The sequence below is a fragment of the Salvelinus namaycush genome, chromosome 19 (genome assembly GCF_016432855.1).
Source record: "Salvelinus namaycush isolate Seneca chromosome 19, SaNama_1.0, whole genome shotgun sequence".
In the NCBI taxonomy this organism is placed as follows: Eukaryota; Metazoa; Chordata; class Actinopteri; order Salmoniformes; family Salmonidae; genus Salvelinus; species Salvelinus namaycush.
Genome location: NC_052325.1, coordinates 33,346,448 through 33,364,845, shown reverse-complemented (window position 1 = coordinate 33,364,845; position 18,398 = coordinate 33,346,448). Strand labels below are relative to the sequence as shown.

Here is an 18,398-nt window from a genome sequence, read left to right as displayed (position 1 = left end):
TATATGGCAGTTATTGTTGTTTTGTTCCTCTTCACTTACCGTAGTTGAGTTATCCCAAGCCCCAAACATCCTGCACCACCGTGCTATCTACGAAATTGGCTAAAGGAATGACAGTTGTGTTTGGGATGCTAATGTTGACTCACGAATGTGTGGATGTTTGAGTTGGGGAAAAAACCAAGCCTTTGATAATGAACAAGTCTTGTTCTTTCAACATAACATTGGCGATGATGTATTGTAGCTATGTCTTGTTCGTTGTCTCATTGGGTAGTTCTACTGTCTGTAAAGGAATGGGTGTGCTATAGGTTGATTCTGCTACTACAACTGGATAGCGTGCAGCTGTGCTCAGATGATTTGGGTGCTAACAGGCAGTGGTCCCACGTTAGTGGGAATGTGGGCGGACTGAAATCTAAACCCAACATGAGAAGAACATTTACATCGTTTATTCCATTAATCTCACAAAACACTGACATTATAAATTATCCAACTTTACACTTTTTTTGTCAATTTTGGGACTACAATTGATGTTTGCGACTACTATCAATTCCACATGGAACATTTTTAACCAGAGAAGTAGTTTTGTTTTTGGTTCAGCTCCTCTAAGTATTTGTCATTATTTGATCTGAGCGAATTACATGACTGTGAGGGATGGTTCTGAATCAGAAACATGTTGTGTGCTAGCAAAAACATTCCCCCAATCTTGAGAGTAGCGAGCTAGCTGTAGCTAGCTAGCTACCTTTTATCTCTAGCTAACTTAACCCAATAAGTGCCACCGTAACACCTGCATGTTTTGGACTTCTAAACCCTTTTCAACATTGTGTGTTTGAGCTACACAATTTGATTAGTCTATTTCATCTGCATCCATAGATACCAATCATTGGTCTGTGTGATTAACAGGAGCTGAGATAGAGCAGTGTTTGTGAGACAAGGGCAGATCCCGTAAAAAAAACAAGTCTGTGGAGTCCAATAGTTTGAGCTACAAACTATTAAAAGCTATCTATGAAAAGGTGAGACTCTCACGAACACGCACATGTAACATGTCTATGAAGATCACAAGCTACATAAGAGTCTTTAGAAGGTATGTGGGTCTTCTACATAGAAGTTCATAGGAAATCCCAGAACATAGTGTCTATAATACTGTAATAACTTTACATAGTTACTGTCACAAACTCCAAACTCCACACAGTTGTCACTGGCTAGCTGGATATTTATTTCCCATCCAGCCAACAATTTCTGTAGTTACAGCATTCATATACATTTTATCAGGTTTTTGCTTTGGCGCACTTTATTATTTTATTGACATTTGTCAATAAAACGAATGTATGCAACTGTTTATGTCAAATTGTTTTGTGTTCTACTTGTATCCCTGGTTGTCTTAAAAAGAAAATGGTAAAACACTTAATTGTGAGGCTAAATATAATGGCTGGACATGCAGATAAATTAAATTCTAATTTTTAATAGGGGGAATTTAGAAGCCTTGCTGGCTATACATTATCCAAATATATGATCAATATGGGTTGTGCTTGTTAGGAAAACCAACAACCCCAATAAAAACAACAGTATGGACTCAAATGGCCAGTGTTGGGGAATAGTGCAAAACATGTTCCATGTGGAATTGATAGTAGTGGCAAACATCAATTGTAGTCCCAAAATTGACAAGCGTTCAGCCCATCAGGAAGTCCAGGATCCAGTTGCAGAGGGAGGTGTTTAGTCCCAGGGTCCTTAGCTTAGTGATGAGCTTGATTGCACTATGGTGTTGAACGATGAGCTGTAGTCAATGAATAGCATTCTCACATATGTGTTCCTTTTGTCCAAGTGGGAAAGGACAGTGTTGAGTACAATAGAGATTGCATCATCTGTGGATCTGTTGGGGCGGTGTGCAAATCGGAGTGGGTCTAGGGTTTCTGGGATAATGGGATAATGGTGTTGATGTGAGCTATGACCAGCCTTTCAAAGCACTTCATGGCTACAGACGTGAGTGCTACGGGTCGGTAATCATTTTGGCAGGTTACCTTAGTGTTAATTTCGGCACAGGGACTATGGTTGTCTGCTTGAAACATGTTGGTATTACAGACTCAGTCAGGGACAGGTTGAAAATGTCAGTAAAGACACTTGCCAGTTGGTCAGCGCATGCTCGGAGTACACGTCCTGGTAATCCGTCTGGCCCTGCAGCCTTGTGAATGTTGACCTGTTTAAAGGTCTACTCACATCGGCTACGGAGAGCGTGATCACACAGTTGTCCGGAACGGTAATTTAGCTTGTCTGGTAGGTTCATGTCACTGGGCAGCTCGTGGCTGTGCTTCCCTTTGTAGTCTGTAATAGTTTGCAAGCCCTGCCACATCTGACGAGCGTCGGAGCTGGTGTAGTATGATTCAGTCTTAGTCCTGTATTGACATCCCGCTATGCCCCCATGGTTCCTCTGGGGGCATAGCGGGATTTCTTAAAGGCTTCCAGGTTGGAGTCCCGCTCCTTGAAAGCGGAAGCTCTACCCTTTAAGTTAAGTGCGGATTTTTCCTGTAATCCATGGCTTCTGGTTGGGGAATGTACGTACGGTCACTGTGAGGGTGATGTCATCGATGCACTTATTGATGAAGCCAGTGACTGCTGTGGTGTACTCCTCAATGCCATCAGAAGAGTCCCAGAACATTCCAGTCTGTGCTAGTAAAACAGTCCTGTAGCTTAGCAGGACTAAATTGTGCATCATCAGTATCCGTTATACATCACCAGTAATACCTGGTTTGCATACCTATTCTTGCCTTAGCATTTACTGGTAGATATCATGACTTGGAACATCTTTCCTACTGCTTTCCTCCACGCAACAACCAGCTGTTTGAGAGCTGCATGCTGTCTCTGCCAAACAGATTATCTATAGGCTATATGTGTGCAGCAAGCATGTGATAAATAATCAACTTAACAAATGAACAGCTTTGGGAATCCATCTGTTTTTTTATCAATTACATAGTCTCGATAAAAAATAACATTATTACATTATACTGTATTTATTGGCGCAAGCGGGCCACTGACGGGATGATCGACTGCCTTGGAGGGTTTCCAAAACCTTCCCTGTATGTTGGTTTAGCCCTGACACACACAGACAGGGGCATTCCCGTGCCTTTGTTTCCTATTCAGAAAGTTGGATTACTTTTGGTCAATTGCACATTACTGTTTAAATAAATCATGATGATAAAAAAAGGAACTTTTTAACCAAAAACTAATGTGACGAGATAAAAAATTGGTAGCTTGGTAAACTATATTTTGAGAGTTGCTTCCCCACACTGTTAATGGATATGCATTTGGACTTTCTCCCTGACTTTCTATTTTCATATGGACTTTTTCCAGAACTTGCCACTGGGCTAATGAAGGCTGTGTTTGAAGCTTTGGTCTACCAGACATTCTGAGCATTGGGAGGAAGTCTGGTGAACAAGATTATGATGTGCATAACTTGGCTAACTAATGCTAACAAGTTGCTACAGTGTACAGCTACTATTGCGAGCTCTGCCTTCATAACATATTTGATTCGTTTGGAAATTGACCTTTTCAACTAGTCTCCATACCATTTTGACCTCTAAAAGGCTCAGAATTCTCATTTCTCCGGTCACATAACTTTTCCTTTCGGAACAGGTTAAATCTAATGCTAATTGCGTTCAATAATTGTACTAACATGCAGTTGCCACCCAGAGCGCACCCTCTCTATCTTTACAGATGTTAGATCTTAATGTGATCACCCTATTGTTACAGGAAATGTCCTGCACAGCTAGAAATGCAAACCTTTAGTGTTTTGAGGTTTTAAAAGGCTTCTAAAGTTTGTCATTTCCACTTTATAATGTCTGATTTAATTAGAATCCACACAATAATTCACATGATTTTCCTGCTGTGAGAAACTGGTCAAATTAAGATCCTATATTTGTAATCTCTCTCTCTCTCTCTCTCTCTCTCTCTCTCTCTCTCTCTCTCTCTCTCTCGCTCTCGCACAAAAAGCACAGACATGCAGTAATTAACCACCTGTAGGGGTGTCAGCACACCAAGTCTGAGTACACCATTACCTGCAGGGCTACAAGGGCAATCCCTGTTCACAGACAACACATAGAGAAGGAGGAGAAAGAGAAAGAGAGGAAGTATGAGACAATAAAGAGGCTAAAAAGTTGTAACAGACCTAAGGTCTGTTGTTTGCAATCAACATGTAAAGACAGTCACTATTAGCTCTTCCCAATCTGGGAAACTTTTTGTCAGAACCCACTGTTTTTCAGAGACTGAATGCAGTTCCAGCCTATGCAATGTGTGCTCAGTCAGATGAGGACACATCTTCAAACATCCACCCAAGCACAGAATTCCTTGAAAATGATGAGTTCATCCAGAGTGTACTGTATGTACTCTGAGGTTTTGTGCGTGTATTTTGGTACGAAAGCACATGAGTTCGTACAGCTTTCTCCCATTGCTGCAAGATGTGTTGTCATGCCAATAACAGCAACAGTTATCAAACAAACACACGATGGAGGGATGGAGGGTGGAGGGGGGAGCTATGTGTAGGAATATGACCTGCTACCTAATTAAAGATAATTTAGAGAGCCTCAAGCTTACAAGACACCTGGCACCTGATAGTGCCTCTTTTACACTTGACTGGCTCATGAAATGGAAATCTGATGTGAAGGGGATGCTGTATGTGAGATGGCACCAAGTTACTGCCAGCAGCATTAATCTTTGACCTGTGCTTTGGGCATTAAAAAAAGTGGGAAAATTGTTTTAAATACATGTTTTGCCATTTACACCTAATAAGGGGACGTCTTGGGGTACTGATTTCTAATGGAAACATTTAGAGAAGCAATAGATCTCCAGTATACCAGCCTATGACATTCAGCAGATGCTATGCACTTCAATATTGTGGCCGATTAAAGACATGTTTAACACAGAATACTTGTTACCCTACAATAATGATAACCTTCTCTTAGCGACAGTCTAGTTACTTACCACTCTTGTCCTGATGCTCTTGAGTGAGGTTGGGTACCGGGTCTACTTTGTGTGAGCATCGTCCTAACCCCTGAACCAGCTGCTCCAAGGGCAATTCTGAATCTGCAGTGGGATAACAACGCAGCCCTGTGGAACACCTCGGTGTGTAGACGCCACAGAATTCGCCTTCTAACCGGGAACACACTGGGCAGCAGCCACAGCCGGGCTCCCTGACTATCTCAGTACAGGTTGTAGCAAACTTAGGACATGCAGCTTGGCGCTCCGCAGCACAGCTCGGACAATGGAATACCATGTCCCCGAGCAATAGACCCGGCAGAGCAAGGAATGTAAGCAGCAGCAAACTGCAGCCATAATATAGCACCATTCTACCTTTAGCTGTACTGTCTAATAAAGAGTAACATGGATAGATAAGGATGTAAACTTTGGGTCCAAAAGTGGAACTGTCAACTGTGTTAGCATAGTAAACAAGTGGGAGACCCAGTGGTGCAATCTGCAGGGTCCTATCAACTGTCATGTTTCTGATATTGTATGTCAAAAAGGCAGATAATTAACTACATGTAGCTTGTAGTGAGTTGTCTCTTGCATAACCTTAGTGTGCAATAGATAACGAATTATTGAAGGAACAAATGATCAAATGTCAGTATCTGAATAAATATGTGCATATGTTTGAATAGCCATGCTTCGACTATAGCAAGAGCTTGCTTTGTGCTTTCAAATGATATTATCTTTACTTACAACATTTCATATATTATCTTAATACATTCGATTCAGCCAAAATGTCAAGATAATTTTTGCTCTTCATGAGAGTATGTTTAAACAACAAGCAGCAGAGCAGAGAAACAGAACTTTCCAAGGGAATATTACAGCGTGTGCTGGGTGTCTGACATGACCACTCCATTTCTCGCATTTCCATTTACACTCAATTAAAGCTGTCCCAAGGACCGAAATGGATCTCCCTCCCCCATATGTCCCATTGATTTATTGGTAGCGAGTAGTGGTTGTTGTGCTTATCCAGCAAGCAGGCTTCTGTAAACTTATACGGGGTATCTGTGTCTCTTGGCCACCGCGGAGAGCAATGTTTGTTGACTCAAGGGGTCCAAAGATAGCATAGCCACTGTAGGAGCCTATCCTGCAGGGGCCTACGTTAGCAGATATTAATGAAGCTTATTTGTCTTAGTGGGTGCCTTCTTACTTTATAGCATGTACAGTTGAAGTCGGAAGATTACATACACCTTAGCCAAGTACATTTAAATTCAGAATTTCACAATTCCTGATATTTAATCCTAGTAAAAATTCCCTGTCTTAGGTCAGTTAGGATCACCACTTTATTTTAAGAATGTGAAACGTCAGAATAATAGTAGAGAGAATGATTTATGCCAGCTTTTATTTCTTTCATCACATTCCCAGTGGGCCAGAAGTTAACATACACTCAATTAGTGTGTGGTAGCATTGCCTTTAAAACTTCTTATGGCTGCATCCCGCTACCGGGATCGATATGACAACAGCCAGTGAAAGTGCAGGGCGCCAAATTGAAACAACAGAAATCTCATAATTACAATTCCTCAAACATACATGTGTCTTATATCATTTTAAAGGTACTCTTGTTGTTAATCCCACCAAAGTGTCTGATTTCAAATATGCTTTTCAGCGAAAGCACTACAAACGATTATGTTAGGTCACCACCAAACCACAATAAGCACAGCCATTTTTCCAGTGAAAGATAGCAGTCAGAAAAAGCAGAAATAGAGATAAAATTAATCACTAACCTTTGATTATCTTCATCAGATGACACTCATAGGACTTCATGTTACACAATACATGCATGTTGTGTTTGATAAAGTTCATATTTATAACAAAAAATCTGAGTTTACATTGGCGCGTTACATTCACTAGTTCCAAAAACATCAAGTGATTTTGCATAGCCACATCGTTTCAACAGAAATACTCATCATAAATGTAGATGATAATACAAGTTATACACATGGAATTATAGATATACCCCTCCTTAATGCAACCGCTGTGTCAGATTTCAAAAAAACTTTACGGAAAAAGCAAAGCATGCAATAATCTGAGACGGAGCTCCAGAACAATGGCCAAATTAGCCGCCATGTTGGGGTCAACAGAAACCAGAAAATACATGATAAATGTTTCCTTACCTTTGATGAACTTCATAAGAATGCAGTTCTAGGAATCCCAGGTCCACAATAAATGCTTGATTTGTTCGATAATGTCCGTTATTTATGTCCAATTAGCTACTTTGGTTAGCGCTTTTGGTAAACAATTCCAAAGTCACAAAGCGCATCCACTATAACGTGACAAAATGTCCAAAAGTTCCGTAACAGTCAGTAGAAACATGTCAAACGATGTACTGAATCAATCTTTAGAATGTTGTTAACATACATCTTGAATAACGTTCCAACCGGAGAATTAGTTGACTTCAGAAGAGCGGTGGAACAGAGGTCCTCCTCATGTGAACGCGCATGTGAAAGCGCATGTGAAAGCATGGTCAGCTCGTGGCAGACCTGACTAATTCCTGTCTCCTTCGGCCCCCCTTCACATTAGAGTCATCAGACAAAGTTCTATTGACTGTTGACATCTAGAGGAAGCCGTAGGAAGTGAAAACTCATCAATATCTCGCTGTAATTTCAATGAGAGCTTGGTTGAAAATCTGCCACCTCAGAAAAAATTCATACAGGAAGTGGAACTTCTCAGGTTTTTGCCTGACATATGAGTTCTGTGATACTCACAGACATAATTCAAACCGTTTTAGAAACTTCAGAGTGTTTTCTATCCAATACGAATAATAATATGCATATATTAGCAACTGGGACTGAGGAGCAGGCAGTTTATTATGGGCACCTCTGTGCACCTTTCATCCAAGCTACTCAATACTGCCCCTGCAGCCATAAGAAGTTAAACTGTTTAACTTGGGTCAAACATTTCGGGTAGCCTTTCACAAGCTTCCCACAATAAGTTGGATGAATTTTGGCCCATTCCTCCAGAAAGAGCTGGTGTAACTGAGTCCGGTTTGTAGGCCTCCTTGCTCGCACACACTTTTTCGGTTCTGCCCACAAATTTTCTATGGGATTGAGGTCAGGGCTTTGTGATGGCCACTCCAATACCTTGACTTTGTTGTCCTTAAGTCATTTTGCCACAACTTTGGAAGTATGCTTGGGGTCATTGTCCAATTGAAAGACCCATTTGCGCCCAAGCTTCAACTTCCTGACTGGTGTCTTGAGATGTTGCTTCAATATATCCACGTAATTTTCCTGCCTCATGATGCCATCTATTTTGTGAAGTGCACCAGTCGTTTTACTGTGGATATAGATACTTTTGTACCTGTTTCCTCCAGCATCTTCACAAGGACCTTTGCTGTTGTCATGGGATCGATTTGCACTTTTCGCACCAAAGTATGTTCATCTCTAGGAGACAGAACGCGTCTCCTTCCTGAGTGGTATGACGGATGGTACCTTCAGGCGTTTGGACATTGCTCCCAAGGATGAACCAGACTTTTGGAGGTCTACAATTTTTTTCTGAGGTCTTGGCTGATTTAATTTAGATTTTCCCATGATGTCAAGCAAAGAGACACTGAGTTTGAAGGTAGGCCTTGAAATACGTCCACAGGTACACCTCCAATTGACTCAAATGATGTCAATTAGCTTATCAGAAGCTTCTAAAGCCATGACATCATTTTCTGGAATTTTCCAAGATGTTTGAAGGCACAGTCAACTTAGTGTATGTAAACTTCTGCTCAAAGGCGGAGGTAGCGGTCCTGCTGCTGGGTTGTTGCCCTCCTACGGCCTCCTCCACGTCTCCTGATGTACTGGCCTGTCTCCTGGTAGCGCCTCCATGCTCTGGACACTACGCTGACAGACACAGCAAACCTTCTTGCCACAGCTCGCATTGATGTGCCATCCTGGATGAGCTGCACTACCTGAGCCACTTGTGTGGGTTGTAGACTCCGCCTCATGCTACCACTAGAGTGAGAGCACCGCCAGCATTCAAAAGTGACCAAAACATCAGCCAGGAAGCATAGGAACTGAGAAGTGGTCTGTGGTCACCACCTGCAGAATCACTCCTTTATTGAGGGTGTCTTGCTAATTGCCGTTAATTTCCACCTTTTGTCTATTCCATTTGCACAACAGCATGTGAAATTTATTGTCAATCAGTGTTGCTTCCTAAGTGGACAGTTTTATTTCACAGAAGTGTGATTGACTTGGAGTTACATTGTGTTGTTTAAGTGTTCCCTTTATTTTTTTGAGCAGTGTATAACAAGAACAATGCCTAGAATTCTCACTGTCCAATCACAAAATTGGCACTTTCACTTAATTTACATATGCTCGAGATGCCAGTAACGCGTTCTGCATGAATTTATTTGTCAAAATAATATTATTTAATCCTTCCATCTGAGGACAAAAAACAGAGCACATTAAGAACAATGCAGTGTGAAAAGGCCTTTTATAGGAACAGATAGGAATGCACATGATAGAAGAGACTTCTACAGTAATAACCTCAGTGTAGAGGCACAGGTATAGAATAAGCTTATACCCTCCCAAATAGCTTACCCTAACCATTAGACAGGGAAACAAACAACTAGGGGTAATTCCATATACTCAGACAGAGTGCAATAGCAGTCCCTGTACAGGCTATGGAGCCCCTGTGGATATCCAACGACTGCGTCTGTACTCACTGTCAGGGTCGTTTTGTCATTACCACATTCTTTCCACCCCCGAGTCATCTAATTAAGCATGACAAGCCCCAATATGCACAGGCAAGTTCAATGACAGGGGTGCGGATCTCTCTCCCCAGCATGAGGAGGGCAGGCGTGCAGGAGGTGGAGTCTTGGACAGCGGAGCGGCATGCCATGAGGACCATAGGCAGGTGCTTGTCCCAGTCACGCTGGTGTTTGGAAGAGACGATGGCCAGCTGCTGTCCAAGCGTTTTGTTGAAGCGCTCCACAAGGCCATAACTTTGAGGATGGAGCTTCAGGCCTGCGGCAGCCACCCTCTCCAGCACCCCTCCCTCTCCAGCACATGCCATAGTGCCTCCAGGGCTGACTGGAAGGAGCTGCCATGGGTCAGGATGTTGTTGGGGTATACCAGACACTCCTGTCGGGGGATGCCATCCAGCACCCTGTCCATCAAAAGTAGCTGGAGCGTTGCACAGGCCGAAGCACAGAACCTTGATCTGCCAGTGTCCCCTGTTAGTGGAGAACACAGTTTTGGCTCTGGCCTCTGGGGAGAGGGGCATCTGCCAGTAGCCACTGCGGAGGTCTAGTGAGGAGAACTAGGAGGACCCCCTAACCACGTCCAGCAACTCACCAATACGTGGTATGAGGTATGAGTCCTTCCTGGTTACCTCATTCAGCCACCTGTAGTCCTCACAGAACCTCAGCTTGCACCCCTTCTTAGGAACCATGACAACTGAGGGCTCGATGAAGTTTGCCCGCTGCATCTCCAACACAGCCTTGTCTGCCACCTAATGGTGTGCCAGCGGGATATGGCGGGGACGCCCAGGGGCTCATCTGTGTCGATCTCATGCTGCACCAGCTGAGTCTGACCCACCTCTTCCTCATTCAGCGCAAAGCGGTCTCTGATTTCAAACAGCAACTGCCACAACCGTTCCTGCTGCTTGGGGTCAATACCAACACAGTTCCTCCCCTCATATCTCCTTCACTGCAGACAGTGTCCTCTCCTCTCCCATCTGGGGTAGCTGGGCTGGGGGGGCATGGCCTAGGCTCACGGAGGGATGTGTCATGGAGGTAGCTGGGGGAATGTAACACACAGCCGTAGGTGACAGAGGAGCTGGGGAAAAGTCACACACAGATGTGGGGGAGGGGGGAAAGCCATGAGTCTCTGCTGCTTTAACTGTTGGAGTAAAGGGTTTGTTTGGTTGAGTGAATGTGACATTAGGGGGGGGGGGCGATGTTGACTGCCGGCACTCCCTGGAGGCTCAGTGTGCCCCCATTTAGGTCTAACTGGCAGCCTGTGCTCCTAAGAAAGTCCAACCCCTGGATACTAGGGTCCTGCACAGCCGCCACCCACACAGGATGACGCACAGTCCTGCCCCCTACTGTCAGAGTCATTATTCCCTTCCCTTTCATGGGTGCCAGCTTACCTGTGACTATGCGGAGCTGCACAGTTGTGGACTCAAACTGAGTCCAACCTGGCACAATATCCAGCCTCACCAGGGTTACTGTGGACCCAGTGTCCACCAGTGCAGAGCAGGGCACCCCCTCCACAGTGACTGGAACATGACAAAAAAAAACAACACAGGTCCAGCCCACCACAACAACAGGCTCTCTCCGCTTGCCCTCGTCTGCTTCTGGGGGACGTGGAGCCTTGCTCCCCCGTGCGTGTCGGTGGGTTCCTCCTGAAGTTGGTGGTGGTTGGGAAAGAGAGCCAGGGGTCTGCACTGCCCCATCTATGCAGACCCTGAGCCATTTCCCTGAGCTCTTGGGGACATGGGGAAATCCCGGCGCAGATGGCCTGACTGGCCACACCCCCAGCAGACCCTGGGACTAGGGCATGTGTTTCGTGCCACCTGTAGAGACACAGCACGAATAAGTTCAGTCATTTCAGTCACCCATGCAGGCTTTCCAGCTCTGGGCTGCTCTGTCCCCCATCCCGCACAGTGGGTCTGTCTCTCTGCACCCCCACCGAAGCCCCAGCTGAAGCCCCAGCCCAAATGAGCTCCCTCTCCAAAGCCATCTCCAATGACTCCGGATGAGCCAGCTGGGTCTGTATGCGCAGCTCCGTAGGAGAGAGCGCCTGTATGAACTGGTCCCGTGCTAGCTCGCTCTGCACGGAGGGGGGCATGTGAGCATGCCCGCCGAGAGAGGCTCTCAATATCATTAGCTAGCACCCGTAGAGGCTCTCCAGACTGCCTGCGTCTATTACAGTGCATCTTAACAGATACGGAGGCAATCGGGAACTGAGCGCCGCATGTTTATTTACAACCTGAGCCCCAGATTCCTTGTCCCACAGGATCCACGTCACTCCTTCGGTCTGCCCACCAGAATCCACTCGAAGCACAGTCGACGGAGCACTCATGCCCGCTTCAGCCACCATCATTCTAGCGGTCTCCTTCAAGCGACCTCTGTGCTCCGATGCCCTGGCGATCTCCTCAGCCAGATCCTCCGATGTCCATGCACACGCACCTCCTTGGCCATAATCGTCCCTTACCTCCACCTTCACTTTCGGATTCCCTCTAAGCATTTTCAACCCTCGTTCTCACGTACATTAGCTAGCCACGGTAGTCAGCTAGCTAGCTGGCTAACTTTTATCTACGTTTTTACTTCTGACACCAATGTAATGACCTGGCCAGATCAGAAAGGAACAATTGTCCAGACAGAGGCTTGAGTTTATGAATTCACGGTTTATTAACCCAACTCCACACAGGCTACTGTTTGGCCGTAGCCCACGCCAAATAAATGAAAGATACCTGTATAAAACAACCGTGACCTTCTCTTGTGAAGACCAGACATAAGAGAGAGAACAATGGCTAAAAATGGCCTTAAACTTGCAATGCTCCACCCCCTGCCAAACCCCTCCCACCACTCCACCAGGATGCCCGGCATCAGAACATTCCAGGCATTCCCGTGATTGGCAGATAGCAGGTTGATTGGCATGTCGGACCCCGCGAACACTGGGTACTGGTAAGTACAACATAAGCAACTAACCGCATAACACATAAGACACAGCTGTCTGTGCGGGTCGCTACAATATATATATGACATTTTATAATCATGCATTTTGATGTACAATATCTAATCATGTTGCAATATGATTATCAAAAGAATAGCCTAATATATTAAACATTCTGTCAATTATTGTCTTTTATTAACCGTTTCACTTTTTCATCCCTCATCACCCTACTTACTATGACACACCCCTCATTATGGTCATTGGTGTCCCATGTGGCTCAGTTGGTAAAGCATGGTGCATACACCGCTAGGGTTGTGGCTTCGTTTCCCACAGGGGACCACTTTGTAAAAAGTATGAACTTTTATGCACTCACTAGTGTAAGTTGCTCTGGATAAGAGTGTCCGCTAAAGTAAAAATGTATTACACTCTTTGTCTACATAACCTGGTTCAAGCATTCATATTACCCTGAAGAAGGTACAGGGATGCTGAAACTTTGGTGTTTTTCCCAATAAATTACTGGGAGCTTGGAGTGTGCGACTCTATTTTTATAGCCTACAGTTTACTCACCATTAGTCAGCACCTCCACTAACTTTTTAGGCGTGCGCCACCTCATGCTTTTCACCAAAAACATGTTTTCAAATGATTTCACATGTGAAATTTCAAATATGAAATCATGAGTTTTTTCCATAAGGGGAGGACACAAAAGTGTGTTTGTGCTCTAATGGGACATTCCTTGTTTTCTTTTATTGTGTTTTTGACCAAATTGGGTTAAGGACTGTCACTACTGTAGTTAAATATTCAGAGAATGTCTCAGTCGTAAAAATGTTGTACCGGGAAAAAACACAACATGCACTCGTACATGCATATACAGTATATGTGTGTGTGTGTGTTCATCATTGACTAAATTAGGTGGAATTTAAAAAAAGACAAGCTTTAGAAACTAAATCAAATATGGGCCTTATGTGAGGCTGGAGCTTTGTCCAGGATCCATCAGGCATCCCCAAGGCGACAATCCATTTGTTGGGTTGGGTATCAATCTGGAGGCCCAGGGATAAAGGACTCCGTCCACCCAGGGAGCCTGGGCAGGGGACGGACCTGAACTGGTACTCCAAGATGAAAGCCTCTTGCTGGATGTCTATCTGAGGGAGAACAGGTTAGAGGAGATGGATGCACTGGATGGAGAGGCTGAGGCTAGCAGGCTGGAAAGGGCACCCTCAGGGGGGAACCTGCAGCCCTTACTGCCATCTATGGCCCGTAGAGTCTCCTCCTGCTGTCTTCACCGATCCCTCACCTCAAAGTCATGGAACATAGTAAAATAGAACACTGACAGATTCTTAAGCTTACAGTGTCCATATTAGGACAGCATGAGGCTGACAACTCCCTGAGAGGTTGACACCTGATTATGACTCTGAGGCTATTCTTGTATGGATACCATATACTGTATATAGCCTTCTTATTGTTATTTTATTGTATAACTATTTCCTTTTTTTCTTTCTTTCTTTTTAACTCTGCATTGTTGGGAAAGGGCTCGTAAGTAAGCACTTCACGGTAAAGTCACCGTTTCGGCGCATGTGACAAATACAATTGTATTTTATTTGATACTAGCTAGATAAAATGTGAATAATCTGTCTCACTTCTCCGCTCACCATATCAGCGTAGCGTATGAGAACTGGGTGAATCTCAAGCTCCATCAGCAGGTCTCCCAGCAATTTCCTCCCATGGTACCTCTCCATCCTCAACCTCCTCTCAAGCTCCAGACTCCGGTTGTGGCCCAGCTCCTCTGCCTTCCTCGCCCCCACCTCACTGACCTCCTGCTGGGCCTCATGTTCTAACATCAGCCTCTCCTGTCAGAGCTTGGCCTGCAGGTCCTGGATCCTGTAGGTGGCCTTCTGTAACCTTACCTCCAGAGCTAGCACCCACTGCTCTTTCCCGGCCAAAGCCATAAGCTCCCTCCTAGACTTCCTCAGTCTGGCTTGGGCCTCTCTAGCCATTCCCTCCCTTCTCCTCACAACCAGGATATGCTCATCATTCCCTTCTCATCTCTCGCCGGTAGACCTCTGGGGATATCTGGATAGCCTTCAACCCACTGCACCCTGCTATCCTACCCCTGTGTCAATGCTGGTGCAGGTCTACCCACTGGTAGGCAAGTCGGGCAGCCCTAGAGCTCTTATAGAGGATATCCAGTACAAGCCATTGAACCTTGACGAACCACTCAGCCCCATCAGCATTGGTCAGTAGACTGAACTTCTCTGCCTTGATTGGACCAGGGACAAACATCAAAGCCCATCTGCATCGGAGAACAAAGAGCTAATTGGCCACCTTGGTCAGAGACGTAGGGGGTGGGCCTTAAGAGTCAGAGGTCAAAGGGACATTCCAATCAGAAGTGGCAGTGCGCTCGTCTTCGTCAATGACGTACATGTTTTTGCAGAGAGGGACTATCACTTTCTCGCCAAAGGTCTCTTTCAAGGCGCCCAGATGTTCGACGAAAGAGAGAGGCCACGTGATGCAGTGTTTTGTGTCTGAGCCTCTGTAGCCACTGACTACCACCACAGGCACCTCTGTAACCTCAGAGAGGAGAACCCACAGCTGCTCCAAGCTGTTGATTCATCCTGGCGTTTCATGGTCAGGGCACACAAGACTGACTGAAGAGCGTACACATTGAAGGAGTGTTTGCAGTGTTGGACATGGTCCTGGAATGAGGCACTCTCTCTCTTGAGGCAGGTGTACAGGTTATCCATGGTTTCTGCTTTCCAGTCTAGCAGCACCTATCTGAGGCAACATTTTCCATTACACCAATAAGACACACTGTCCAAACAACACAGTTTTTCACTTTCACAAACAAGTATTTTCAGTGCGGACCCTGTGCCATCTGTATGTTTGCCCTGACACTAACGATATTATGCAGACAACTAAGTGAAATGGAAATGTTTTCATATGACCATTCCTGCACATTTCACAAGTAGCTAATTGATTATTATTATATTATGTGTATGTTGCTTAGCAGCTCGAGATGGATGTGCATTAGCGAAATCATTGAATCATTACATTTTGCACTTAGGGAAAAAATACATGACGGGGGTGCTGAAAGGTATTTTCACAGGACTCCTGAAAGATTCATCTGTCAAGTGGTCGTCTAGTCGAGGCAAATGAAACACCGCACAATGGTGTTCAAATTTTCCATTGCTCATTCTTGAGTTTAATTGAAAGGAGCAGAGTGAAGAGAAGGGCGCTGTTTTGACAAAAGCTAACACCCAAAACAAAACATTTGACTGATGAGATGAAAGGTTTGAGGGTGAAATTTTCCAGCTTTGCTTTAATTGCTTGTTCAATTGTAAAGAAAGTGGGGGCCTCCAAGTCTAAAGGCTTCATGAGGAATAGTGGCCATTAGGCTTAAAAAAAAAAAAAAAAAAAAAAAAGTAAGTATGTGTGTGATTGTGTGTTTTAGCCTCCGTGTGTGTCTATGCCTTACCGTGGTAGGGCTGGATGCTCATCAGAACATTCTGACAGTTGTGATCTGCAATCCAGGCCTCTTGCCAATCTTCAATCCATCTCGGGAACATTCCCAGAGTGCTGCATTCCAGAAAAATTGTCCTGAGACCCGAGATGTTTTTAGAACAAGAGAGACTTCGAAAAGTTCAACCACTCTCTCCTAGGAAACAACTACTGGCACAGCCATACAACCCTAAACAGTGCCTTTTTCAAACTTGTTTGGACACTTCAAATTGTAATTTAATTCATATCCTTCATAGTTTATGGAACAGATCACATTACCTTTTGGGACTTAAGAATAACATTGACATACATTACATACAGAGGGTACTATATTATTGTGCTAATGGCTGCCAAGCCATAAATATCTCTCCCTCACTCTGGCAACCATAAGCTTAAACATGCTGTCACTAAGCAATGCCATAGGGGTGTGATAGCTACAAGTCACTCCTATTGCACTAGCTCTGGGCCCTGTCAACATGTTGAGAGGCGAGTGTCACAGTCTGCAGAACATCTAAAAGCTTTTCTGTTTACACAGCTCTACGTCGGTTTTCAGTGTTTTAGAAGGTAAAGAAAGAGACAGACAGGCATGGACATAAACATAGGCTCATGAGTAAAGGTGGCTATTTCACATAGCAGGACTGCTCCTTTGGCTATAGTAGTTGATCAAAAACAACGAGTGTTGTCTTAAAAGTTATAGGACATGAGAATTTTTAACAAGTAGTTAAAAAGTCACAGGATGAAAAAATATATATTATTGAGAGTTTAAAAAAAAAACGAGACGGTTAAGTTATAAACCTTTTTTTAAAGGCTTCTCTGGAGGATATTGACTACAGAGAGATAACCAAAAGGCTTCTTAATTACAAGTAAACTCTTTGCTTGATTGTAGGATTGGGTTGCATTTGGTACCTTCCAGTATCAGGATTGAGAAACTCTTGGGTGCGTAATAGAACTTTATCCATATCTGTCAGTGTGGTATGTGTGCCGAGAAACAGCTTGCCTAATGCTGTGTGTGCATGAAATATATATCTCATAGTAGACAATCCAATAAAAAGGTAATGCAATGATGGTGGCGGTCGTAGCGGTAAATTGAATTAAACTGTCTACACACCGTATTTAACCTCATCCAATACTGCAGATAGATCTTGGGCCTATTTAGGCCATATAATATGTAGTTCAAGTTTAAATCACGTCACAATTCACACAGTTTTACTCATGACACACAACAACAATACTACCCATTGTCTTGTGGCTTGCTATTAGCCTGGAGACACCCAGGGGTCAAGAGCAGGTCTGGGAGCAGATTTATGGCATGTAATTACTCAGGAAATATCAGTAGGGGGAGAAAACTTGACACTGTGTTACTCTCAGATAAATCTATTGCCTCTCCCTACTGTCCAATCTATTTAGGTAATATAGAACTGTAATACGATGCTTGAAACAACAACAAAAATATGGACATGAGGGGAGGGTGACTTTTTTAGTGGAACTGGGTCATCAATTTACAGCTTAACAAAACAATTGAATTGGATGCTGTCTGTATGTGTGTGCACCTCTGTGTGTCTGTATGCACTTCTGTGTGCCTACAATAGGGATGTGTTGTGGTCACTGTATGTGTGCTGTCTATGTCTGTCTGGTGTACAGTGTGTGTCGGTTACCCCAATACATGTTGCTGGTTAGGGGTAGAGAGTGGATCACCAAGCCTGTACCCGCTCTCCTCATCCCTTCTTCCCCCATCTAGGCCCTCCACCCCACCCCAACATTAATATACTGTACATTTTAACATACCAAAATGTAAGGCCTGCTTGTCCATTTCACTTGGGAATAGCCGGGGCATGGGGTTTTAAGTATAGAAGCATGGGAAAGGAAGCAGCCTGAGTGGTTTAGAGCTGGGAGATTGCATAAGCACATCTCCCAGTCCCACGGACTGATAAGACCCTGAATCCCTAAAGGGGTTCTCGTTCGCTGCAGCCGTGAAACAAGGTTTCCTTGGTTAGTTGGTTTTCAGCAGCGACTCTACTTCACAGGAGAACGACTGGGCTCCAGATTTTGCGTGTGACCTTCCAGGGACAGAAGATGAATTAATCTACAGATATAAGTAAAGGTATTATCTTACCTCATTTGCACACACTGTAAATAGACTTTTTCTACTGTATTATTGACTGTATTGTTGTATGTGTCAAACTGCTTTGCTTTATCTTGGCCAGGTCGCAGTTGTAAATGAGAACTTGTTCTCAACTAGCCTACCTGGTTAAATTAAGGTGAAATAAATAAATAAAAAGTGTATCCAGTGGTGTAAAG

The 18,398-nt window shown here is 44.2% G+C and overlaps 1 protein-coding gene across 2 annotated transcripts in view; it reads right to left on the bottom strand.

The window, feature by feature from the left end:
- LOC120064347 (insulin-like growth factor-binding protein 2-B) overlaps window positions 1-5,412 on the bottom strand; it is a 37,159-nt gene extending 31,747 nt beyond the window's left edge. Inside the window, exon 1 of one of the 2 annotated variants that reach the window (XM_039014863.1) lies at window positions 4,963-5,412. In XM_039014863.1, the coding sequence (XP_038870791.1) occupies window positions 4,963-5,326 (364 nt within the window). In that variant the 5' untranslated portion in view covers window positions 5,327-5,412. The remainder of the gene's footprint in view (window positions 1-4,962) is intronic. The other variant, XM_039014864.1, reaches the window with a different exon arrangement.
- Window positions 5,413-18,398: the final 12,986 nt, after the last annotated feature.